The sequence below is a fragment of the Orussus abietinus genome, unplaced genomic scaffold (assembly GCF_000612105.2).
Source record: "Orussus abietinus isolate OABI.00-Male unplaced genomic scaffold, Oabi_2.0 scaffold36, whole genome shotgun sequence".
NCBI lineage: Eukaryota > Metazoa > Arthropoda > Insecta > Hymenoptera > Orussidae > Orussus > Orussus abietinus.
The window spans coordinates 823,884-851,503 of NW_019394241.1; the positions used below are offsets into that span (position 1 = coordinate 823,884).

The 27,620-nt window shown below is 38.8% G+C and overlaps 1 protein-coding gene across 1 annotated transcript in view; it reads right to left on the reverse strand.

Moving 5' to 3' along the window:
* Positions 1 to 3,779, reverse strand: part of LOC105703911 (DNA-binding protein D-ETS-4) — a 66,679-nt gene extending 62,900 nt beyond the window's left edge. Inside the window, exon 1 of the mRNA XM_012432693.1 lies at positions 3,062 to 3,779. Coding sequence (XP_012288116.1) covers positions 3,062 to 3,091 — 30 coding nt within the window. The 5' untranslated portion in view covers positions 3,092 to 3,779. The remainder of the gene's footprint in view (positions 1 to 3,061) is intronic.
* Between the last annotated feature and the right edge of the window lie 23,841 nt (positions 3,780 to 27,620).

Here is a 27,620-nt window from a genome sequence, read left to right on the forward strand (position 1 = left end):
AATAAAAAAAGAACGGCTCAATTTCACCCCCTAAGAAAATCCACAGTTGCATCTACTTTTACCACTGTACATGAAGAAATATATGAAAACATTGATATAGCAAATCATTGGCACCATTTTAGTTTCATTAAGACTCGAGTGCTCTTTAGGATTTCCATTTCGATTCAGGTAAATGTGCATAAAATTCGTAAAAATTGTACAATCTCCGCGATTCATGAACCTCTCTACGGAGTTTTCCATTGCACACCAGCGGAATGAATTTCTCGTCTACGAGCGACGATGCAGTGGTGATAGTTTCGAAAGTTAGCCTTCCGAGCGGCCGAGTCATCGGCTCGCGTCTTTCTATACAGGAGCGTAACTAGCGTGCAACGCGCACGGTATATCGCCGTGCATGCAATGGTAACAATTTCTCCCGGACGGACGGAAAACCTCCATGCAAACGTCATCCAATAGATTGCCGCGGTAAACACGCAATCATAACTACACGCATTTCGCATGAAAATTAGCCGATAATCATAAAAAACCGGAGAAAATGAAGAGTTAACAATCTAACTTGCAGTATTAAGGTAAAGTCCCCCTCAAATCAGTCGGTTCGAATAAAATACATTTTTTAAGCGTATTGTATGGAATCGCCTTGTAGAATTCGTTGCGATCATTTAAATGAACCATTATAATGTAAATTGTCTTGATACTAAGATTTCATTAAGTATGAAATAAAGGTCAAGCAAATTCATGTGACACATTAAACGGTGTACATCTACATTCCAATTAAATTAAAACTGAACAATCGTATTGATGAAACCAATTCGGAATTAAAATTAGGATTTTCGAAGAAAAATTGTTTCACTTAATCTAGACCATTTCGATCGATATACAAGTATTAAAGGCCCTGATATGGAAAACGAAACTGTCAGGACAATTGTATAACAATTTAGAACTCTTCAGTAATCGGGAAACTCGCATTTGAACGGGATAAAGGTAAAAAAAAGTGTCTTACGCACTTCTGTGCTAAAACGAAGATAACTCGAGGTCGAGAATAGAAAATTTAGTTGAAACTAAAATCACGGATGGCGCAAGATGGCACTCTGCAGTCAATTAGGGCATCAAAAATCATGAATCCAGGAGGTTTTTGGAGTTTTACATCGATTTACTTATAATTATTCTACGGAAACGACATATGGAGTACGCTATTCAGTGCAATACCCAACATAATTGGAAACGACGATCGATATAAATATGAACATCGGCAGCGTAGGCATTTAGTAGAATCTTTTACATCGACGTCGATCAAATTTCTCGACGTGTTTCCCTTCATCTTAACGTATCTCGCACGTAGTTTCAAGTGGTGCAAATTTTTTCTTGAAGAACGTTCGGACATGTGAAAAATGAGAAATACGAGTTTCCACTAATAGGAAGAATACAAGAATTCAGGCAAACTCTTGCGACGATAATTTAGAAACCGATTGTCAGAGGACGTGAGAATCGAGCGGACGAGGAAATTACGGAACGACATGCAAACTGCATCAGACCCCTGGTGACTCTTTCTTTTTCTTTCTTTTTTTTACAATTCGCTGCGGCGCTTTTTCCTCCTCGTGGAGAAAGCCGCCGAGTCGGTTTTTGTTGCGCTTCTTCGGCCCAACTGAATATAAGTTTCCAGCTGCGCCGGGCGCTCAGGAGAGCGCCGGAGAAATAGCTGTTTTCATTGGAAATAAATACCTCGGGAAATAAGAAGAGGAGAAAGAGCGGGAAAGAATAAAAATCTAGGGGATAGAAAGAAGAAAAAAGAAAACAAGAGGGCTGTTTACGAGGCCCGAGGAAATGCGCCGCAGAAATCGTAGCGGTCAAGCGGCGATGCGTTCGCTCGAAACCGAAAATTTCGAAGAGTAATAACCGTTACAACCTGTTCGTCGAGAGCTGTGCAGCGACACTTGAGCTGAATACTTCTTCCCAAGGGAACTTCCGAAGGAGATTTCTCTCGATTTTACCGACATTCTGTTCCCGAAATGAACCCAGCGCGTAGTAAATCTCCTTCTCGGAATTCCTAGATATTTCTTTTTCGTTCCCATGCATGTGCATTTATTTAACGACGTTACAGAAAATTCAAAGAAATTATGAGAGTGTTTTATATTATAAGTGAAAATTGATTAAGAGTCCCTTCCAAAAATAATGAGATTTTGCTCGATTTTACTGACATTCTGTTCCCGAACTGAACCCAGCGTTAGAGAAAACTCAAAGAAATTAAAAGAGTGTTTTATATTATAAGTGAAAATTGATTAAGAGTCCCTTCCGAAAATAATGAGATTTTTCTCGATTTTACCGACATTTTATTCCCGAAATGAACCCAGCGCAAACTAAATCCCCTTCTCTGAATTCCTAGACATTTCTTTTTCATTCCCATGCATGTGCATTTATTTAACGACGGTACAGAAAATTCAAAGAAATTAAGAGTGTTTTATATTATAAGTGAAAATAGATTAAGAGTCCCTTCCAAAAATAATGATTCTAGGAAAATACAGTTACGTCCACGTGTCAATAATGTTTCGCCCTCGAGTTCGTCTTTTCGTAGTTTCCAAGTATCGCGAATAATTTTGGAATTAATCAGCAAGATACATCGAAAAGAACTCAACGTATATCGTGATCTATTCGCTTAGGAGATTTTACGGAAAAGCACATACTTTTTACCCAATCGCTCTCACGTCCTGCTACGAATAAATTCCCGGATTAACCTGAAATACTTCGTCTCTCCCAAACCCTACTTAATCCACAAAATGAGAATCCGCCTTTCCGTTAAAATTCCATTCGAATCGAAGCATCGTTTCGAACGGTTCGTCATGAAATATCTTATCGTAACCTGCGTTTAATTTTCAAAATAAACCCCGTAAAAAATCCCGAAGCATTCTCAACATAACCTAATCGAAAAGCTTCCCCCTTTCCTCCGCGCGCGCTGCCTTCGTCCTAGGGGAATAATCCGAGATAAAGTCCGGCGCGCAACCACCGACGCGTCGCCGGCGCGAACTCGCGGCAGATCCTAGGGAATACGATAGGAATAAAAGCCACTCACCGATTCCATCTCGAAGCCGCTGTACACCATCTCCCGGCGGCGCTGCTTCCGACGTCCGTCCCGTTGCGCCTCGTCACGCGCGGCCGCGATCGCACGGTTGGAAAACAGAGCCCTCGGTGGACGAGTCGAAGTCGACTGGTCGCAGAAAAGCGCGCGCCTGCGCGAATCGAATCGGCCGGTCGCGAGCGTAGCTCGAGCGGAGAGCCCCGAAAGTAAACGCGCGTCTCTTTCCTGCTCTTCTCTAGGTCACTCCTTTCCGAGGTCCGTCCCTCTCTAGGCCTCTTCCGGGATAAACAAATGGCTGTCGCGCGCAGCCTCGGCCGGATCGCGTGCGGCTGTCTCTCCTGCGTCTTTTGAGGCCCTCGTGTGACTGAAGGTGCCGGTCCGCCGGAACGAGCGGACTTCGCGCGAGCGGCGACCTACAAACGAGCCGAGCGCGCTGCGCGCCACGCCGCCACTGCGCATGCGCGATCCCTCGACCGAGCCTCCGCCGAGCCGCCGCGGATTGTTTATTCGAGAGTTTACTCCGACGCGCAAACGGACCACCGACGCGCGAGAGGATGGCCGCCCCGAGGTGACCGTCTTCGTCTGGCACCCCATCACCTTATCCAACCGAGATAATGCAACTAAGTATGAGGAAAGTTATGGCAAAATGTACACTGCTGAAAAAATTCATAAAATTCGTACACTTTTAGCATATGATATTGTAATAAAATTATAATTTTGGTACTCATCTGTTGGGAGGTTATTAATAAATTTACAATTTTATAACATGCCCACGCCGAGGTGACCGTTTTCATTCGGCTCCCCATCGCCATATCAAATGGAAATAATGTAACTAAGTACGTGGAAAGTTATGACTAAATGCAATGTACACTGTTAAGAAATACATAAAATTCGTACACTTTTAGTACGTAAGGTTGTAATAAAATTGTAAATTTCATGCCTTAAAAGTCAATTAGTATACATTTGTTGCAAACTTTTAAATAAATTTACAATTTTATAACGTTATGGCCGCGCCGAGGTATGATTATCATTTCGTTATCTTCTTATACTTACTGTCTCTCGTATACATTTTTTGGTAATTATGCATAAAACGGTAATCTCCGATTTTCGTATAACTTTGATATATTTTCATATATATATATTTGAGGGTTGGACTTGAATATTTTCAAAGTTATTAAACAATTGAAGAGTAGCAATAATACAGCGTGTTCCCACCCTAAAATATCACGAATACAAGTTTGCAAAATGAACTTTTTCTTCAAAACGGGGCAATATACCAAGGTAATTGAATACTAATAGTAGTTCAAAGAAACTAAGTACGCTTTCAGAAAAGGTTACTGGTCGTGATCGGACCCATGAAACGATTAAAAAGTGCGATTATGCAGCCGTTTGCGTGTAACGTAAAAAATTACGTGTCATTAGTTATCTTGTTCCGTGCAATGTGTTGCCTCACCTAACTTGTTAAACTCGAGCACATACACCGAAGTGGTTGATAAATTTAATTACTTCAGGTAATGCACCGAAGTCAGTACCGCTTGATCGACAGAGACCACGATAATATCAGATTTGTAATGGAAGTGGGAATAAAACTGTAACTTTCCTCTAAGTGGAAGTATGATATTAATAAAGCACGTCGTAATTGGCTTAATAGCATTGAATGGCGACATTAATGGTTCACTAGTAGTCGCGGAGCCGCTATTGTTTACCTTTCAGTTTATCTACTTCCTCGCGAAAGGCATACCGCCAGTCGTGTAAAATTACACTTAAGGAACAATTCTCGTTCTTAAGTGCGAGCATTCTGCATATCAATGCATGATTACCGTCCATTTGATTTAAATGTGAGAATTGAAATTTAAGTAGGTAAATTAAATCGACGGCCAATATTATTTTATATACGTTACCACTTCTCGGTGTTTGATGGAATTGCCGTCATTACGGTCATTATCATAACTGGAAAAAATTTCCCACTATAGTCGTCACCATAATCTTTCCTCTCTTATACAAATATGTCTTTGTACATTCTAAAACGAGGTATTCTATTAGAAATAGTAAAACCAAGTAAAACTCATTTCCACTTACAAAAGTGAAAGTTCAGCATGCAAAGAGGGCACATGGCAAGAAGTTAAAACACATCTAAAACAATAAAAAATTAGTAAAACGGAAAAAGAAAGGCAGAGTGAAAAGAAATCAATTCACTCGGAGTGGAAAATTCAGAATGGCCAGAATTTCGGAAATTCCCCATTAAGAGTTACTGTCCAAGGATTAGAAAGTTTGTACGCAATCAAGTCGGAGGATGTATTTCACTGATTGGTAACTCAATTATAAATTATTTTCTTAGATCTCGCCAACAGCTGCTTGCTCATTGAATGGTTCACTCTATCTAATTTGAATTTGCCGCATTTCTCGATTGCGTATCTGAAGAGAAGATGCCGCTTGCCTTGAACTTTTATCAGTAGGTAGGTGTCAATCGCAAATTTTGGTGGTGAGTTCGTAAACAAGACACTGTTGTCTTATCTGCCCGCGGTAATGAACCGTCCAGGGTACGGCTGCTTATCGTGCCGCAGTGCCTGGTATTTAAGAATAAATTTCGTAAACAATGGAAATTTCAATACTTTACGACATCGACGATTCGTCTCGACTAAGCTGAGACATCGTAACTCCATTCGCGAAATTTTGTCGTGCGTCATTCGAGTTAAAGAAAATACAAGGGTACATGGGAATATTTCCGCCAATTGAGATTGTCTTCTCTGCGAATGCAATGCCGCATTTGTAAGAAAATAAGACATTCGTAACGGCTATTGTGCCTAAGAGATTCAGTTTATTCCGATCGCTTGGTATTGATACCCAATAGTGATAAGAAAGGGTTATTCTGTATATATGAAAATGTGAAAATATTTATGAAACTTTTCTCCAAGTGGGTGCACCGAATTATCTGAAACCTTAACACGTGATTATAGAGACCCTAAGGAAGAACGCAATGTTCGTGAAATTTCATTAAAAAAAAAAAAATGTCTTCTTTGGTTCTTGGAAATTCAAAAAATTTTCATTTTCAGTCTGTTGCCCAGAGACAATAATATCCTATCGAGTGATTCAATTGAATGCATTGCAATCCTCTTATCAGTCATTGATTGAAATGAGAATGAAAAGAAACTCCATTTATCAGCTGTGCGGCCTACAAACACCTTCGACCAATCGCAACCACTTTTGCATAAGCATAATTGTTTCAAAACTATCAATTATAGGTTCATGGTCGATTACTGATACATTCTCCTTACGTATGTTAAGGATAAATGTTCTGCATGGGATCCTGATTGAATTATCGTGACACTTTATGAGCAACTCGACGGCTAGACATTTGTCAGAAAGCTTTGTCGCACTGTTAAAAAATTGTTTGAATTTTAAAACATTTTTAATGGAAGTTTCATTCAGACATGGTATACTATTTATAAGATAGTTTCAAATAAAATATATAACATGTTATAAATTTAATACACATATGTAATAAAATTATGAAGGATATTAATAATTTTATGATATATGTATCATAATTTCAGGACATTGGTACGTGGTAAAATTATTTTTAAAAAAGTAATCATTTTATAATACGTGTATTATAACTTTATAATAATTTTAGAAGAAATTTACAAGTTTATAAAATAGTATCACAAAATTGGATTTTCGAAACAAATTTTTTTTTTTACTTCATTTAAACCAGAACCAAAATTGCGTTGAACCCTCATATTTCGATCGATATCTAATAATTGAAGAATTGTAAATTTATTTAGAAGTTTGCAACTGATGTATACCGATTCACTTTTAAGACGTCAAATTTATAATTGTACTACAACCTTATGTAATAAAAGTGTATGTATTTTTTTCACATTGCGGAGTATCCGAGATCAATTTCGCGCATATGAAAACATTGTTTTCGCCGAATGACCTCACGGGAAAAAATAAAAAGAGGAACTGAGCGGTATTAAAGAGATGCCCTCGCATTAAAGCCCTTCGCATTATCGGCCTCATAAATATTTCTCTCGTGGGACAGAGATCGCGAAAGCGTCCCAGTAAGAATTCGCGTGGGCGATCCGATGCTGATTAGATCCGCGATGGAAATGAAAAATGGCAACAATACCCCTTTGTGACTTGTGTGACGGTTCGGTAGCGATGCCAAGGATTGTGAAACGGATTCCAGGACAACTTTACGGACTCGACAGGCCGGACAGCGTACCACCGCGTAATGGACCGTACAGTACGCGCGCGTATGTGGTACTCTAAGTACACGAGCCGTTGCGAAGGGCACACTACACTGTTAAAAAAAAAAATTATAATTTTCTAACTTTTTCGTTGGAAGTTTTATTCCGATGTGGTGTACTAATTTTATGACATATTTTCAAATAAAATGTGTAATTTAGTACGCATGTGTAATAAATTTATAATATATGTTATAGATTTCTGTTGATCAGGGCTTGATATTAAACGTTTTTTCTGTAAACAAACAAATTTGACATATGTTCCAGGCACGTTCGAGGAGGATTTTAGAGACAGCCCTACCTTAAACGCAGAAAAATATCTTTTTGCAATTATCGTGGTACCGAATCCAGACTCACGCAAAAGTAGCAGGTATGTTGTTTATGACGCTACCGGAGTTTACTATTGATTGGAAGAATTTTTTTTCAATATTATTTAAATATTTCTTGGACTACAATGCCTCTCCGCCACTACCACCGATACAGATAAATTATAAATAAATATGCGATAATTTGTGGTAACGTTCGTAGAATTAGAGTAATTAAGCTGACATCCGATAGCCCCGAAGGATTTCATGCAAATCAACATGTTGCATTTAAATCGCACTTGGATTTATCAAGCCCCGAAAGCTTTATGTATGACTGGATTTTAATTTTACATAAAATATAAACTGACTTGTTGTTTGATATTAGTTTATGCAGTAACATTAAAAAGGTATATAGGGTACGTAGGGTACTACAGAAATCCTGATGAGTAATTAATTGTAATTAAATCCTGTTATTTCTTACATATGGGATCGGGTTATATTTTAATTTTCGATTTTCGTCAAAATTCTGACATTTAGTGATAATGAAATAATAATATTAATGTTAGCTTTGATGAAGACTTTGTCCGACATTTCCTTAATCTTTAACAATTATCAATGCTGGCTTTGATTCATATTAAGGTTCAGGGGCAAATTTAATCAAATCCAATTTCAACACCATCCATGTATTACGTCGAAAACTAAACTCATGTCTGATGTAAGGCTGTTAATGATAAAACGAACACATATTAATTGCATTCGTGCACTCACTTCTGGCTGTACTATATTCGTAGAATATTTTGAAACTATACTTACAGACGTCTTGAATCTTTGTACGTATTATGTAACTCATTAAAAAATGTAAGATCAGATAAATCTAAATTAGCATTTGATTAGCCGTATCAGTATTTATAAATAGATTGCAATTTGCGCTTGATATGTCACAAAGAAGTTAGGATATTACAGATGCACAGAAATGTTGAAAAAAATTTCCTTTATTTTCCGAGTATTCTATTTAACGTCTAGACCGGTTCAATGCATGACTTACAAACTTTATTCATTTCAATGACTAATTACTCAGACCTCTTAATCAAATCCGCTAAAGAAAAAAGACCAATGCCTTTTCAGGACTTCGATTTAAAATATCACTAATGTGGAGTAAAAAATTGCAAATTTTTCGTAACTTATACCTTCCTGGACGTTATCAGATAATGAATCTTGAAAGTAACTACCTACACATTGAAAAAAGCCAAGCTCAAGTCGGTTTTAAATTCGAGAACGCCAGAACCACGTGTCCTTAATTAACATTCAACTTATGAGGATCATTTAAAACAAGGCTGGAAAATCTCGATCCATATTATGTATTGAATTAAATTACGGAAAGTTTACAGGGCACGTTGACACGCACATAATTTGCATACGATATGAAGGCCACCTTTCCCAGTTGAATTTCTCGTCGAACCACCGAGGCCTTTCCATTGACTTAGCCTTGTCAAATCTCCTTTAATCTGTTCCTTATAACCAATGATTAATTGTCAACAGGTAAGTACACTAGACGGTTTATCACTCCTCTACGTGTACTTACACTCCCTTCGTACCAATCAAACCATTCAATGATCTTTGCGAGAACACCAACATTTGCAAAAATACTGCAAATTATTACAAAAAGAGCTAAAATGTTATATTAACAGCCTAACCTTCGTTTTTTCAAATTTGAAAATCAAAATTTGTTATTAGAACGTAATGAATTGACGTCGATTTTATTTTAATACGTTGTCTATGGTCTATACTTCCTCATACTTCATTTTTAGTACTAAATACATCATTTAACACTAAAAGTGACGTATAAGTTCGAGCCTATATTATTATTAGAAATCAGGGAGGTCAGTTACGCTTAATGAATAAAAAGCATTCCTTCAAAAACGCGGTATTAGGTCTTATCAACCCTTTACTACTAAGAGCGCCTAAAGGCGCCCCACGTTTGGTCCAATATTGCCTGCACGGTCAGAGGAATTTCGCCCATATGTCGAAATGGCTCCGTGTTCAAAGGGTTAAATATTTTTGATCCAATCGCTAAGTGAACGTTTCGATATCATCTCTTTAACAATTTTCCTGACTAGGTAAAACATATACGCGGTGTTAGGTCTTATTAAAATTCTAGTAGGATATTTTCGATGCAATCGCTGAGTGAACGTTTCGATATGCACGTACGCCAGGCATACTTACCCACCTACCCGTCATTGAACCATGGAAAACAAATAGGTCGAACGTCAGAAGGCAAGAGTGGAATCGGCAAGAATGCATTTGAATTTCACCGACACGTCCACTCTCGCCAATATTCGCGCGATTCGCCCACTTTCGAAATTTGGATTTTCGAAACAAATTTTTTTTTTTACTTCATTTAAACCAGAACCAAAATTGCGTTGAACCCTCATATTTCGATCGATATCTAATAATTGAAGGCTGTAATATGTGCCCATAATTATGAAAGTGGTCTAAGTCAAAATTAAAAAAAAAATGAGTTTATCAGTTATTTCACGCCATATTATTTCAAACGAAATTAATTCAATGTATTTTCGAAACAAAAAATATATGACTTAGACCACTTTCATAATTATGGGCACATATGAGAAACGAAAGGGTCAGGACAATTGTACGACAATACGACAAATACTTTCGAACGAGTGTTTTGAGTTCCAGTAGGATATTACATGTTTTAATGTGTTAAGCCCTGTTTTTAATTTTAATATGCCTTCGAAATATCGATTCTTTATTAATACTGTGGACACCCGTAAGCACAGTTAATTATTGATTATATTACCATACCTTCATTAATCGACAAGGATATGAGTTGACCTAGAGATGTCATCGATTTGGAATGCGTCCCTATACTTTCTTGGTTAATCCTGGAACCAGATTCGATATGCCAATTATCAGGAATTCCCTCTCGCTGCGGGAGAGGAAATTATCATTCTCTTAAGCGCTTAATTGGTAATTGCATCAGCGTACCTCTGCAACTTGGTGAAATTATGTATGCACGTAAAGAGCCCCTCGGTAGGTAGACTGCGTTAATGCTTGCGTAAAATGTTTCTACCAATAAATTAAGATCGATCCTGTAAAATCAATTCTTATTGGGGATCGATCCGAGAATACCCCGAGAGCGGTGTAACGTTTCATGATAATGCTGCATCCTTCTTAAGGTGATATGAAAGTGTGGTATATGCATAATAAAAAGTCACAATATTAAAAAATTTTCCTCCAAACTGGGTGCACCGAATTATCTGAATCTTTAACGTGATTATGGAGGCTCGCTGCCCGTGAAATTTCATTTTTGGAAAAAAAAATCCTTTCTTGGTTCTTCGAGACAAAAATGCAAAATTTTTGTCGAAAAATGAAATTTCACGAGCAGTGCGTTATTACTTAGGGCCTCCATAATCATATGTTAAAATTTCAGATAATTCGGTACACCCAGTTTGGAGAAAAGTTTTATAAATATCTTGACTATTTGGTGCGCATATATCACGATATTATAAATAATTTTATTTTTTGTTATGTATATATCACACTTTCATATCACCTTAAGCTTCGATAGACACTATAATGTATGCCATTTTTTGTCACGCCGGAAGCTTAGTCAATGGCGCCGTCTATCAGAGTATTACTCAATGTTTACGGTCACGCCTACCCAATTACTACTTACAGAAAAAACAGTTACCTGTATGATCACAATCTAAGAAAAAGGGACGTAGCAACCGTTTAATGATTACTTTGTACCACGCCATTTTCGAAAGGATATTGTTGCGATCTGTAAATTACTAACCACTGAGATAAAAGTGCTTGCCTGCCTCGTGTCCTTGTAATTAGATACATTAAACTATTGCCAAGTTCGGGGCGCTATCATTTACAATTCCTCAAAATTGGTGTACATATATCAATGCAATCAAATAATGTTGGCCAGGTATTTAATATTTATTTTCCGAGAAAGTTACAAGGTATCTTTCAATGATTTCGAATAAAAAGCGAGATTCTAAACCAATGTGCTAAAATGACTACAAAAAAATATGTATATCAATCTGAGATATGTCTTAGCTGTGATGAAAAAATGAGACCAGTATTTATATGTACGAAACCAATATTTAAGCAATATTATTTTCCTTCTTGGGGATGAGCAATGTAATAACAATACCATACGTTCAAGTATGCATTTTGGTATAATTTCCAAAAATGTTCACAAACTTTATCGGGTAAATATTCGAATTCGTTATACAAACAGTATTTATATGTACGAAAACCAATGTTTAAGCAATATTATTTTCCTACTTGGGGATGAGCGATGTAATAACAATACCATACGTTCAAGTATGCATTTTGGTATAATTTCCAAAAATGTTCACAAACTTTGTCGGGTAAATTTTCGAATTCGTTATACGACCAGTATTTATATGTACGAAAACAAATGTTTAAGCAATATTATTTTCATACTTGGGGATGAGCGATGGAACAATGATATTCTCTGTAGTCATACGAGACACGAATTTTCCGGGAGTCCCCGAGAAACCGGATGATCTTCCGTCCCTATAGGTGATCGAGATACGAGGGTCTTGAAAAAATCATTCCTGTGCTCCAGGGGGGACTACCAGTGAATCATAACGATACACATCGCGATGGTACCTCTGACCCTCGGAGCGCTGGTACCTTCGCTAAAGACAGAGAAGAAGGAAGATGCGAGGAGAGATGAGGCTGCGTCCAAGAGAGATATAATGACGAGAAAAAAGAGACGTACCTATCGATCGATTTTCCAGGATGTCTATATCGTTCCCCCGCAATACTGGCGAGAAGAGAGCAATTACGGCGAGATTATCATTTCCCGATGTCGCGATTTATCAAAGCTTCGGTCCTTCGCGAGGAATTAAGAAAATATATTCATACATGTTTTCGCTCCTACAAAATTTGCCTTTTAAATCAATTTTTGGCGCGTCATGTAACAACGGCAGTACTTTCAAATGATAGATAATACATCAACAGTTTATTCGTTAAATCGAGTTTTCAAAAAACTTTTTGGAAATTTATCCCGAAGAAGGAGAGTTGCGAGAGAATATTTTTAAACGCGTTTTGTGGTGATGTTAATGGAAGGATGTAATAAAAATGTGGAAACCTGGGTTTCCGCTGTTCATTTGAATACGTTTATTGGGGTTTATTCGATTGCCTCGTTGATCGTCTGTCGTGTATTTGAATATTTCAAGTAACACACACAGGAGACGCAGATGTTCTTTCGTCGAAGACAGCGTCCTGAGATTTTTATTAATTTTTATTAGTAAAATTATTATTTTTTCATTATTAATCTGGAGATTTTTACGCAAAATGAAATCTGGACTAAATTTATGGGAGACCGCGGCAAGCAACATTTTCGGTAATACTTAATTGTAAGACAATGAGAATTTTCAAACGTATACATTGAAATGTAGGATGTACATTCAGCACAACAGTTGCGGTCCAAGATTCTTAAATCTTCTGCAAATAATTCAAGAAAAAGTTATTTATGCACGTCGACGCTGTTGGTCAACTTGCCCGGAGTACTTTTCTTTCTAACGCTATTACCAATTTCAGAAATATTACATGCACCTCCTATAGCTTTCATTTGATATTTCAATTTCATGGGGTTTTGATAAAAAAACGTTTGCTGAGAGTCATATCTTTTGGAGTTTTTTTTTATTTTTATTAAGATGCAACAAGTGGTCAGGTTTCAACTGGGCGGCCACGCCTCGTTTATTTCTACGAGTGGTCGAATCGAGTCGAAAATGACCAAGGAGCAAAAAGTCCTCGACAAGTTGATCGTTTAACTCCAAAGTGAAGGGAGAATTGGTAACAGCCGAGATTCAATTCGACTCGAAGGACTTTGATCATTGTATTGTCCGTTTTCAAGCACATGCATAGAAACGCACGGGCGTGTCTGTTCGTTCCGCATTTTTTTTTTTTTTTTTATGGAAGGACTCGCAACGAGCATAAATACATGGCGATCTTCAGTAAATCCGAACAACAAAAGACACACCAAAAGGTTCAATGCATGTGAAATTCCGAAGTAACAGCCTACTCGCTGAACCCGAATCGGAGCGAACTTCCTTCTTCGGATACGTGATTCAGATAAAACGAAATCTCAAACCGCTCATATGAAATCAGCACCCCCAAAATCGGCCGATTTGCGCAATTTCGTATCTGTTAAAAGCATTAAAAAATCAAAACTCTTCTTACACTCAGACTAATTTCGGTTGAATCATTGAATTTTTGTTGGCTCAACCATAGAACGTGGTCATTATATGGACCACACAAAAAGTGCCTCATTGTTATCACTCAATTCTTTAATTAACAACATTTTATTAATCACCTCGAATATTATGGTCATTATAAGGACAACCAAATATTATGTTGTCATGACTCAATTCTTTGGTTAACAGTGTTTTGTTAATCACATCACATATTATGGTAGATCAATCCAAATATTAATGTGATTTGATACCCTCAAAACCATTTTAGTCTCGCTGCATATTCTTGATGAAAAGTGTCCCTTTTATAAAAATTCTCCCAGCAAAAAAGAGGAGTTATTCATTGACAAAAGATCATGATTTCGCTTGTCATAAAGCGGGTACGCTGGAAACTGTTGATTGAAAATATTTTATAAAATTAACAAAACGATTTACCCAATAGACTTTAAGAAAGAGACCTGCATCTACTCTTGCACATGCACTGGCGAACACGATAATAGCTTCGCATATCGTTGATTCACGTAGCCACATAAATAATCCCCCGCGTAATGCTTATTTAGACACACGCGCGAGGCGTCGTACAAAACTTTTCCCGAAGGTCGGCCGTGTGCCGCACTCGTGTAAACCTGGCTTGAATCAGATCTGATAGGTGTTGCGATTCTCCGCGAATTCCGCGCTTGAATTACCCGCGCAATGGAAATATACGGCGTGTTCTAATTTCGGGCCGATTTCTCCAATCGCGCCGATAGGCGCGTTTGATTTGGCCATTGATCCCAGCCAGACCTAGCCATCCGAAATAAGCTCACCGATGTTGTTTCCATTCGAAAATTAACCCATTTGCATGATTAGCGTATATATATATGCCCAGTTTTCCTAATAACTATCATCGAAGAATATATACACGCTCAATTTCACTGGTCACTATCATTCAACCTGAAATTTGGTGATAAGGACCATTTTTTTCATACTTCTTTATGATGCAAATGGGGTAAGTTAAAGTGAGCTCATCAAAATTTCTTACATTCGAGAATTAACCCATTTGCATGATTAGCGTATATATATGCTCAGTTTTCCTAATCACTATCATCGAAGCGTATATATACGCTCAATTTTACTGGTCACTATCATTCAGCCTGAAATTTGGTGATAAGGACCATTTTTTTCATACTTGTTTATGATGCAAATGGGGTAAGTTAAAGTGAGCTCATCAAAATTTCTTCCATTCGGAAATTAACAAATTTTGTATAATTAGCATATATATATGCTCAGTTGTCCTGATCACTATCATCGAAGCGTATATATACGCTCAATTTCACTGGTCACTATCATTCAGCCTGAAATTTGGTGATAAGGACCATTTTTTTCATACTTCTTTATGATGCAAATGGGGTAAGTTAAAGTGAGCTCATCAAAATTTCTTCCATTCGAGAATTAACCCATTTGCATGATTAGCGTATATATATATGCCCAGTTTTCCTAATCACTATCATCGAAGCGTATATATACGCTCAATTTCACTGATCACTATCATTCAGCCTGAAATTTGGTGATAAGGACCATTTTTTTTCATACTTCTTTATGATGCAAATAGGTTAAGGTAAAGTGAAAACCCCTCAAATCTTTTTTTTAAGGGTATCGGACAGAACCGACCAAAACATTGACACATGACTAGTGAACACCTAGGAATTATCCTAACACTTTCAAAATTTGGATTTTGACAACAATTTTTTAATTTAGCCCAAACCAGAATCAAAATGACGTCCGCTCTCGTTTCTCGATCGATATCCAATTATTAAAGGCTCTAATATGATAAACAAAAGTGTCAGGATAATTCCTAGATGCTCACGAATCACGTGTCAAAGTTTCAGACAGTTCTACCCAATAACCTTAAAAAAAAGTGTTTTATTCGATTCGACTGACGTAAGGGGGTTCCACTCCACCTTCATGGACTTTCGATTCTTTCATCTCAACCAAATTCTATGCGGCGCATAGATATGATCGATTTCCGATCACCTCCCAGAAAGATGTTTTGAAACGCTCGTTCAAGGCCGACTCTTATGACGGCTGAAAGTGCGCAAATAATTCGACGTTTTTAGCGAGCGTTCCAGCCAATTGAGCACTCGACGACCTGCAAACTTCGTTTTCCTTTTTATTTCCGCACCTTACGTCAGGACGAAGAATCGAGCTGGACCTTTCAGAATTACTCTTACGCGAGCGTGGCTAACTGTTACGAACCTGCCAGATCATACTCCCCGGATGTCGACCTGAACAACGTGGAATATCCGTAAATTAATCGTATATAAATGTTTATTGAACGTATATAAAAATNATAATTTATATACAATTAATTTACGGATATTCCACGTTCCGCGGTGCTTGGGTACAAAGCGGAAATGAATAGTTAGGTTTTTTTCTGGATCGATGTACAGAACGTTAGAATTTCACGAGACCTTGATTCAACTCGCAATCTTATCGCGTCTCATTCTTCGGTTCATTAATTTATCACGCGTTGAACCAGCAGTTAGACAACAAAGAATCACAGATCACAGATGTTATGCAATCCGAAAGTGTATACTCGATTATGAAGATATTCTTGTATTTATCTACTGTAGGTACCTACGTGAAAAATGACATTTGCCCCCAATGTCGCCAATATTTAAAAATTATTTTAAATAAATAATTATCGACGACGCATTTACAGGAAGGCAGAACATCATTTGACAAAGTGAGCGTACAGAATATGCATGAAATTATGATTATATATCTCATACTCGGAAGTACGTTTTTAGAGCATCATTTTACAAATGCAATATACGTTTACGTACGCAAGGTAATCTACGGATATTATACGTAACTGATTACCCAGATACGGTCATATATCCTCATATTAGCCAGCCTCATATTATAAAATTGTAAATTTACTTAGAATTTTATAATATACATATTCACTATTAAGACATCAAATTTATAATTTTACTGTAACCTTATGTACCAAATGTGTATGAATTTTATGCATTTTTTTAATAGTATAGCGTATAGCATCATTTTTCAAATGCAATATACGTTTACGTACGCAAGGTAATCTACGGATATTATACGTAGCTGATTACCCAGATATGCATCCTTATATTAGCCAGAAACAAGTACGAACCACAATACCGCCACGATCTCAGCTCGCGATCCAATCCACCATGAAGAAAACCTCTTACGCGATCGATTATCGTTACGGTGCAGCCTGACCTTGATTTTATTTTCACCCTGACTTTATCATGATTTACCCTTCGCTTCGGTGATTTATATCGGATAAGTGTAACGTTTGGATAACTAACTGATGCTACGGAATATATACCCAGGCAGGAACTCATAAAAGTTCGTAATTGATGGATTATAATTAAGTTACTAGGAGTGGAATACGCTCGTAAAATGTATGCAGAAAATATAACTGCATTTTAAACCGGGCATTAGCGGTTGTTCATTAATTTCACTGCAAAATCTGTAACGAAAGATATTTCGCCAAAAAAATATTTCATGTTTCGTTCTCAATAAAGGATTATGTTTACTAATGAAGATAGGTTTTCAACCAGTGGTATGTATATCACGTAATTGGAGTACAGTTAATTGTAATTACGTATTATATTTCTAATGAAAAGTAGGAGGAGAAAATTTTGCAAAAGTCTTCTGAGAATTAAGCGAAGAAAATACTTTTTCAACCGTTCACTAAAATTGATTAAATCAGGAGTGACAGATGACGTTATGAACAAAGAAAAGAGTAATGAATGCAATTCGACATTTGACGTAGTTGAGAAATCTTCAATGAACATTTCAACGGATAAATTATTTCTAAATCTGTTTTTAGGACCGAAACGCCCTGAAATCTGATTTCGAAAGAGAAGAGGAAAGATTAATTGCAAAACTATTTTTAGAATAACATAGTACATGCTACAGTGTCAGCATTGAAAGTTGTCAACCTTCTAAGAAAATTGTAGGCTTGTAGTGCACGTTAGTAATTATTACAAATTACCACCGAGCAGGAAATCTCTCACTCCATGAATTACCGTTACTTTTAGAGAGAAATATAATAACAATTACAGGGTATCTGAAGAATTTTTCCAGTTTGTATACGGTAGCCGTCCTTGTCGGCTGCAGAGAATATCATTATATCAACTATTTATTAAACAAGATATATATATAATAAAATTCTGTTTGCGAATAAATAATTCAGGGTAAAGCGTTTTTACTATAATCATTCAAATATTCTGCTAATTTAATTCCTAAGGTGATTAATGTTTAAGGTGAAGTGAAACTTGAGAAACTTGATTGGCGTCGGTAAAAAAGGTTTTTCGAAGAATACTTACGTTGCCGACGTTCTTTTTCATATTGACAGCTGTGACGAATTATATTGAGTATTGTACTAAATGGCGTACTCGATCTGTCGTTTTCGTACAATAATGATAAAGAGATCGAAGTAAATCTCCAGAAATCCTCCGGATTAAATATTGTTATTTAATAAATAGTTAACTTCTTATTTAAGTTGCAATGATCTCTTCGACCAAAAGTTAGACCCTTTTCCTCTTAAAATTAACATTCGACGACCACCCTCGAACAATCCAAGGTCCCAAAGTAGCGTCCCTCGCGAAGGGCATCTGTCGGCCATTCTTTGAATTTCTTCTTAACCTCCGATAACTCTTTCTTCGACCGGCCGAAGAAATGTCGCCGGGTGTATGCAGATATATATAAAGAGAGAAGAAATAGCCGAGATGCAGTTACTCAACCGCCTACCAAGCAACGGTGACCAGCGTAGCTACTTAAGCCGGTTTACACGCACGCCGCCGGGAGCTCGGGTCTTTCCCAGTTGCGAAAGTCCCGCGTTGCGCCGCCGCCATTAATCCGATATCACCGGTGATTTATACATCGAGACGGGACGCCTCGCGGCCACGTGGCGCCGAGGGGCGGGAAAATTTGAACTGCCCTTCCGCATTGGCTCGCCCCAACATATTGTCTTAAGGTGAAATGAAACCCCCCTTAAATTAGTCGATTCGAATAACACTTTTTTTTTCAAAGGTGTTGAATAGAACTGTCTGAAAGGTTGAGACATGGCTCATGAGCTCCTAAGTATTATCCTGAAACTTTAAAAATTTGGATTTTTTAAACAAATTTTTTAACAGCCCACACCAGAAGCTATATGGCGCCGAGCTCTCATATTTCGATCAGTATGCAATTATTGAAATGTCTGATAAGAGAAACGAAAGTGTTAGGACAATTTAGAACAATTTAGAACACTCTGATAATCGACGAACTCGCATTTTAACGGGATAAAGGGAAAAAAAGTGTCTTATAAGCTGCTATGCTAAAGCGATGGTAATATGAAGTCTCGGAGGGAGAATTTAGTTGACATTGAAATCACAGATGGCGCAGGGTGTCACCCTGTAGTCAATTAGGGCCTCAGATATCATGAATTCAGGGGGTTTCTGGTGTTCGTGAAAGCAATAGAGAGGTTTTCCGCAATTGCTTCCCGTCCCGAATGAACATAAGCACGCATTGAGATACGCAAAGGCGCGAAAATTTGAATTACTAATCGCTCGCCGGACGCATATCGGCTGCGCAAGCGCCGGGAACGCACCCGGGGCGAAGAAACTAAACGTTTAATTTACGCCGACTCGCGTTCCCTCAGCTTCGTGCGCATGGTAGCAATTTTTCACGCGAAATCTAGACACGACGATCCCAAGAATTCCTTGCGAACGTGGCACACTCGTATAGCCACTGGAAGTCGTTTATACGCGGTGGATCGCGAAACGGCCATTTTGAAAGGACGCTGTATCGAAATTTCGAAATTCAAAATCCTAACTCCATTATCAACGTTTCAGTCATCAAGATAATTGTCGAGTTGTCATAATTTATTTAATACTGGAATTACTTTCATGTATTTCTCCTTGAAAGTCGCGATGGATCGTGAAACGGCCATTTTGAAAGAACGCTGTATCGAAACTTCGAAATTCAAAATCCAAACTCCATTATCAACGTTTTAGTCATCAAGAAACTTCGAAATTCAAAATTTTAACTCCATTATCAACGTTTCAGTCATCAAGATAATTGTTGAGTTGTCATAATTTGTTTAATACTCGTACTACTTTCATGTATTTTAGCTTGAAAGTCGCGATGGATCTCGAAACGGCCATTTTGAAAGAACGCTGTATCGAAACTTCGAAATTCAAAATCTTAATTCCATTATAAATGTTTCAGTCAATGAGAACAATTTCGAGTTGTCATAATTTGTTTAATACTCGTATTACTTTCATGTTTTTCCGCTTGTAAGTCGTTCCAAGGAATTAAATTAAGAATATTTCGGGGATCATGTATTACCTGCAGATAAACGAAACGGGTGATTAGATTTCCTCATAGTTTTTGTAATTTATGAAAGCTATTAAGCAAATTAAATTACCATAACTCGTTGTACAATGATACTTACAATTCACACCCCCCTGGGGGCATTTTCCTATACGACCTTCGTAAATGTTTCCCGTACAATAGATTTCACCGCGTTCTACACATAATGTTATGACCGATATCGAACATTTTATAGCGAGTACATATGTAATGTGGTAAATGTTAAACAAGTAGACCTGCGGTGCTAATTCAGTCTCTATCCATTCCACTTACGACACGATTGCTTCTATTTGTCACTATTATAGTAATAAATCCTTCAAAACCCGGAATAAGTCCGCGGAATTTTTCAAGCAAACGGAAATAAATCCACTAGCGATCAATAATGAATTCCGTCCTTTTTTAATAAACCGGTATATAAATCCAATATTCAACAGTACATAATTTCTTTCCGGGAGCATTCATTCCTCTTATAATTTTTTCTTATTTTTAATTCCGTATCTTTTATTCATCGATATACATCGTTTATATCGTTTTCTACTTTTCTGACTCATTGCCGAATCAGTTTTAGATTATGCAACGCCATCAGGAACGACCTACAAATACAAATTCTGATAGTAATATTAATAGTACATATGAAATGAGGAAATTCGTAAGGAAGACGGAATAATAACACGTTACGCGGTCATGGGTTACGAACTTAACGATGTAATTATCCAGTAATCGTAATCATTATTAACTACTAATTCACTATTAAGACATCAAATTTATAATTTCCCTGCAACTTTATGTACTAAAAGTGCATGCATTTTTTTCACAGTGTACACTTAGTACATATGAAATGAGGAAATTCGTGACATCAAATTTATAATTTCCCTGCAACCTTATGTACTAAATGTGCATGAATATTTTTCACAGTGTACACTAAGTACATATGAAATGAGGAAATTCGTAGACGGACTAATAACACGTTACGCGGTCATGGGTTACGAACTTAACGATGGAATTATCCGCAAATTAGCTCCTTTTTTTGTTCCCTAATCAGCATGGCTATTCCTAATTGGAGAAGATAAGATCCGAGCGATCGCGGTCATCGAAGGAGATCTCGTTCTAATCCACCGGGCCGATTAATCCCGCGTGTGCATCGGAACGCATTGCGCCTCGCGGTAAATCAAAATCGAATCAGGCTCTCTCATCTTCCCTGACCCTACGACCTGCGCATAACTCAACAACAATGGGGTTTCGATACACATTTCGTGCCACGGCGAATCCCTCGCCGCCCCGCCGGAGCATCCCCCGGTGATCCGACTTGACCTAAACGGGGCTCCTCGGTTTTCCGCTCGCGGAATTTCAATCCAATCGTAAATTTCGAACGTCTAACGTCCTCCCGCAACCTTGGCATAATCACGAGGTGGGGTCGACTCTTGAACGCTCGATTTCAATAACCGGACTCGCGATGAATATGAACAATCGGGGTCGAGTGCATTATGAACCAGTTCTTGAAAAAAGTCCACGGGAGTCAGCGTCCAACAGCCTTAAAAGGAGACTCATCGATGAAATTCCATCGAAATGGAGGAAAAAATCCGTGTTTGTTCATTTTAAGGGGAGATCTCTTCTTAAGATGAAGTGAAATGCCCCTTAAATTAGTCGTTTTTTATAAAACACTTTTTTTTTAAGGGTTTTGGATAGAAGTGCCGGAAAGTTTGACACATTACTCGTGAGCATTTAGGAATTATCCTGGTCCTTTCATTATTTGGATTTTTTAAACAAATTTTTTTTTACTTAACACACCAGAACCAAAATGGCGCCGAGCTCTTATATTTCGATCGACATCCAATTATCGAAGACTGATATGAGAAACGAAAGTGACGGGGTGGAGTCGACTCTTGAACGCTCGATTTCAATAACCGGACTCGCGATGAATATGAACAATCGGGGTCGAGTGCATTATGAACCAGTTCTTGAAAAAAGTCCACGGGAGTCAGCGTCCAAAAGGAGATTCATCGATGAAATTCCCTCGAAATGGAGAAAAATCGGTGTTTCTTCATTTTAAGGGGAGATCTCTTCTTAAGGTGATATGAAAGTGTGATATATACGTACCAAAAATTCAAAATATTTATAAAAGCGTTCTCCAAACTGGGTACACCGAATTATCTGGCAATCTACCACGTGATTATGGAGGCTCTAAGGAAGAACGCACTGCTCGTGAAGTTTCATTTTTGAAAAAAAAATGTTGCATTTATCTCGGACAAGGACCAATAAAATATATTTTTCTTCGTAAAATGAAATTTGCGTTCTTCCTTAGAGTCGCCGTAATCACGTGTTAAAGTTTCGGATAATTCGGTGCACCCAGATTGGACAAAAAGTTGTATAAATATTTGGACTTTTTGGTACGGATATATCACACTTTCATATCACCTTAAGCCTAAGAACATCTTAGAACGAATCGTGATATATTGAATATATAAGCGTGACTATTTAAAAATGATGGCAACGGAAGAAAAAACGGTCTCCTCAAAATCTGTATGGCTCGATCGACGTCATCTTTATCCCAGTCCCTTTGAAGTCCTCGATGCGTAAGAGCCTAGAAAAACTGGACTTCTTACCGGCAGCTTGTGGAAAAAGTTGCAACGACGTAACGGGAAGGGAAGTAAAAAAGTCTAATTCACGGCGGCGTAATTCGAGCTCGGATCCGAGGCCAGTGAATGAAATGGGCTCGTGAATGGAGCTGTTTTGCCGGCGGTCTCGTGGAGACAAAATCGTGTGAGAGACCGACGCGCGGCGAAATAAAAGTCCTTTCTGAGCGGCGCGAGCAGCCCTCGTCATTTTTATAGCTACAGTGTGGGAAGGGGCCAAGTCGAAGGAAGTCAAGGGACAGGGAAGCGCCACGTAAAAGGGGAAACTCGTCAAAAGAAACCGATAGGACCCCGAACGCATTCGGTTCGCCCAACTTTGTCCTCCCCTTCCTTCGTAGGAACACATGTTCGCATATACCTCGGAGTCGGCGAATCGACTAAATCTGGGATTTCATTGCGTTCGTTAAAAATATTGCCTCCGTCGCAAGAGGAAGAGAAAGATAATTCCAGGGGGCGAAGCGACGAAAAGAAGCATTTCTACCCTGTTAAAGAAAATATTATAATTTTATAACATTCTCGTGGGAAGTTTCATTGGGACATGGTATACTAACTTTATAAAATATTTTCAAATAAAATGTGTATTCGAAGTACATATGTGCCCATAATTATGAAAGTGGTCTAAGTCATATATTTTTTGTTTCGAAATTACATTGAATTAATTTCCTTTTAAATAATATGGCGTGAAATAACTGATAAACTCATTTTTTTTTTTTTAATTTTGACTTGGACCACTTTCATAATTATGGGCACATATGTGTAATAAATTTATAATATATGTTAGAAATTTGGGTTGATCTGTGCTTGATATTAAACGTTTCAAGAATGTTGCTACAATGCATCTCCGCCAGTACCATCGACACTTGTCATCTGTCGATTAAATTTCTTCAAAAATAAACTTATGATGATAAAATTGAAATATCAATTTATAATTTCCCTCCGGAAATTCACAGAATTACATCACGGTGTTATAAAATTATAAATTTACTTAGAATTTCATAATACATGTGTACTAATTCACTGTTAAGGCATGAAATAAATAATTTTACTGCAACCTTATGTACTAAAAGTGTATGAACTATATGAATCTTTTTAACAGTCTAGAGAGCAGCAAACCCCAAGGAGGAAGATCGTCAAGAAATTACTTTCGATCTCCAGATCGATAATTCAGTGATAGCATTCCGTGGTAGAAGAAAAAAGTAACATTCCGCGGTGTACTAGCATACACTTTACCCCTTAAGTACGATGCGCTCGTAATTCGGTAATTGTCTACTCGAATCGAGTCCATCCGACGATATCCCATTGTTCGACGGATCCGTACCTCAGATACCGTAGATTTTTCATCAAGGATCCCCGTAAGGTTCGCCATTGCGACCACACCGCGGCATCTCGCATGAGGTCTCCCGTACGAGATTAGGCTCCGTTCACATCGACCACTCCACTCGTTCCCTCTGGACTCTCGTTGGAGAAGTCAACGATCTAAACTCAGATAAATTAGCGATCCTGAAGATAAACTGGCTCTTAGGATCCCATCCCTGATTAATACCTCCATTTACGAGCTAACCGCTTATCTTCGTGGCCCTTTGACCGTTTCGTATTTCCGACATATTTCCGAGCACCTACAAGCGCGTATAAAACACACATGAAAAATATGTTTCACGTAAGAAAATATTTATTTCAAAACTTCTGATAAACATTTACAATGCTGATGATGAACACTTACTCATGATGTCCGTCGAATTCATTTGTTTTGTGGGTACGTTTTCTGTATTCGTATGATGGAAAAGGTATATTTCCGAGCATTTACAAGCGCGCGACGGAGCATTACAATTCACGACCTACACTTTTATAACATCTTGCCCTCGCTCGGGGTCGAGGGTAGAAAGTGTTGAGAAAGTGTACACCCGGTGTAGATGCCGAAACTAACAGCGACGTCCGCGTCACTTCCGCCAAAAGGAACACCAGAGGGTTTTTCGTAAAAATGTTTTTCGTAAAAATGTAGAAAGTATAGGCAAAACGAAGAAACCTTTCGATATAGGACAGATTCGCCGACTCGGAAAGTCTCTGACCCCTTGGGCTTGGAAGTGGCCGGTCGGTAGGGTGAACGGAGCTTAAGATGGGCCCTCTCGGCCGGCGCTTATTGAGCAGCCCCACCCCGTTCTCAGGGGCCCAAGGAACACCAGAGGGTACATTTTTCCTAAAAATGTACAAAGTGTAGGCAAAACGAAGAAACCTTTCGATATAGGACAGATTCGCCGGCTCGGAAAGTCTCTGACCCCTTGGGCTTGGAAGTGGCCGGTCGGTAGGGTGAACGGAGCTTAAGATGGGCCCTCTCGGCCGGCGCTTATTGAGCAGCCCCTACCCCGTTCCCAGGGGCCCACCTCTCGAGGGTGCTCTTACCGTGCGTAAATATAGGGCACCACGTAGCGATGCACCGCGGAGGGTGACCCCGATGACCCTCGCCCGAGAGAAGGAGGAGAGAGAAAAAGAGAGAGAGGGAAGGGGCACGAGGAGGCCCACGGGGAAGCGGAGCGAGAGGTCCTGGTTGTAGAGGGGTGGCGGTAGGGGGGCCGAACAAGTCGCCGGGACTGGCGAACGCGAAGAGCCCGGGCACCGAGGATAAATGAAAGTAAAAGAAGGAAGAGAAGTTGGCTGCTCGGGCACCGAGGGGCCGGCCGGGGGAAGGGGGCGCTGCTAAAGAGACGTACGTTCCCACACGAGCCCCCCAAGATGCGTCCCGGCGTCCGCCTGGACCCCCGATGCCCAGAAGCTGATAAAAACAGCTACAAAACTGCCTACCGGTGTTTTCTGCCTTTTGCTCCTGCGTTACTCTCCCGGCCTCCTCCTCGCCACCTCCTCTTTCCGGGCTCCTTCTCGAGCCCACCTCCGGAATAGGACTGCTACTTTCGTCCCCGGACCCTCGTCGGTTTTCTGGGGCCCCGGGCATTCTCGCGCTGCCCCTCGATTTTTCTCAGACCGACCTAACCTCTCCGTCCCTCCTTCGATCCGCTTCCGTTGGACTTTTCGCGGATTGGCCTTAGACCGGAAATATCTAGACCTCGCACACCAGTTAAAGGGGTAAACTTGAATAACACATGGACCCAATCAGAATTTTAGACCATGTATTTCTATTGACCGCCTTGCAGTGGTAAGGGTAAACGAATGTACGTACCACGTGTCTCGATGATTCACCCACACAGTTAAAGTCATTCTGCTTATTATATATATGTATTAAAAATCTGGGGTAGGAGGTCTAATGCGAGGTCTAGATACGTATGGTCTAAGGGATTGGCCGGATCTGGAGGATCCGGAAGGGCCGACACCGAATCCGTCCGTGATGAACCCCAATGTTCCGGTCATTCGAGTTACGATCGATACCCGAAGGAGAAATTCTACGGTTTCAAACGATCGAGAAGAATCGATGACCACGGTCGGCGAAATCAACCCTGAGGACCCACAAATCAAGGTAAAGGGTTCGGGATGCTCGAAAAGTCAAGTAACATGACCGGCAGGATCAACTTCCGATCCTTCCTCATATCTCATTAATATAGTTAAAAGACGTATTTTAAAGTGTTATGAATTTAATTTTTCTTTACAAATACGTATGAATATCTACAGACCATCTATTGTAGATATCTACGATATATTTATACATTACGTACCATGTCCGGACATCTAGCCTTTTTGTGGATCTACAATAGACTTCATAAATGTCTATATATATCTTACATACGTTCAATAAACATTTATATACGATTAATTTACGGATATTCCACGTTCCGCCGTGCCTGGGGACCTCATTATCGTATGATACCTTATACAATTTTTCGAGAAAAATGTTTTTTACATCTATAGTGTATTATGTTTCCCATAAAACAATAATCTAATCGTCACAATAGAACCGTTTTCTCAGGGTCAGTGTGACGTGGTATTAATATGGACCCTGATCCTTCGACCAAGGAGCATTCATTCCTTATTATCGTATGATACCTTATACAATTCTTCTAGAAAAATTTTTTTACATCTATACTGTATTATGTTTCCCATAAAACAATATTCTGATCGTCACAATAGAACCGTTGTCTCAGGGTCAGGGTGACGTGGTATTAATATGGACCCTGATCATTCGACCAAGGAGCTTCCTTATTATCGTATGATACCTTATACAATTTTTCGAACAAATATTTTTTACATCTATACTGTATTATGTTTCCCATAAAACAATCTGATCGTCACAATAGAACCGTTGTCTCAGGGTCAGGGTGACGTGGTATTAATATGGACCCTGATCATTCGACCAAGGAGCTTCCTTATTATCGTATGATACCTTATACAATTTTTCGAACAAATATTTTTTACATCTATACTGTATTATGTTTCCCATAAAACAATATTTTAATCGTCACAATAGAACCATTTTCTCAGGGTCAGGGTGACGTGGTTTTAATATGGACCCTGATCATTCGACCAAGGAGCATTCAGAGGGACGCGCTTCTCGGGAGCAGCCATCGCGATTCCATCGATCCCAGTTATTTCTGCATTGTTGCAATTGCGAAGTGAGTCCTAACCGTGGGAATGGAGCAGTGATTGCAACAACGCCGACAAGAAGCGGCGGTAAAAGCGCGGCTAGAGAGCGACGCGGACGACATTACACGGTGATTCACGCATGTGGTCATTGTGCGTTGCTACATTTGAATGATTCAAGATGCAACTCTAAGAGCAGTAGC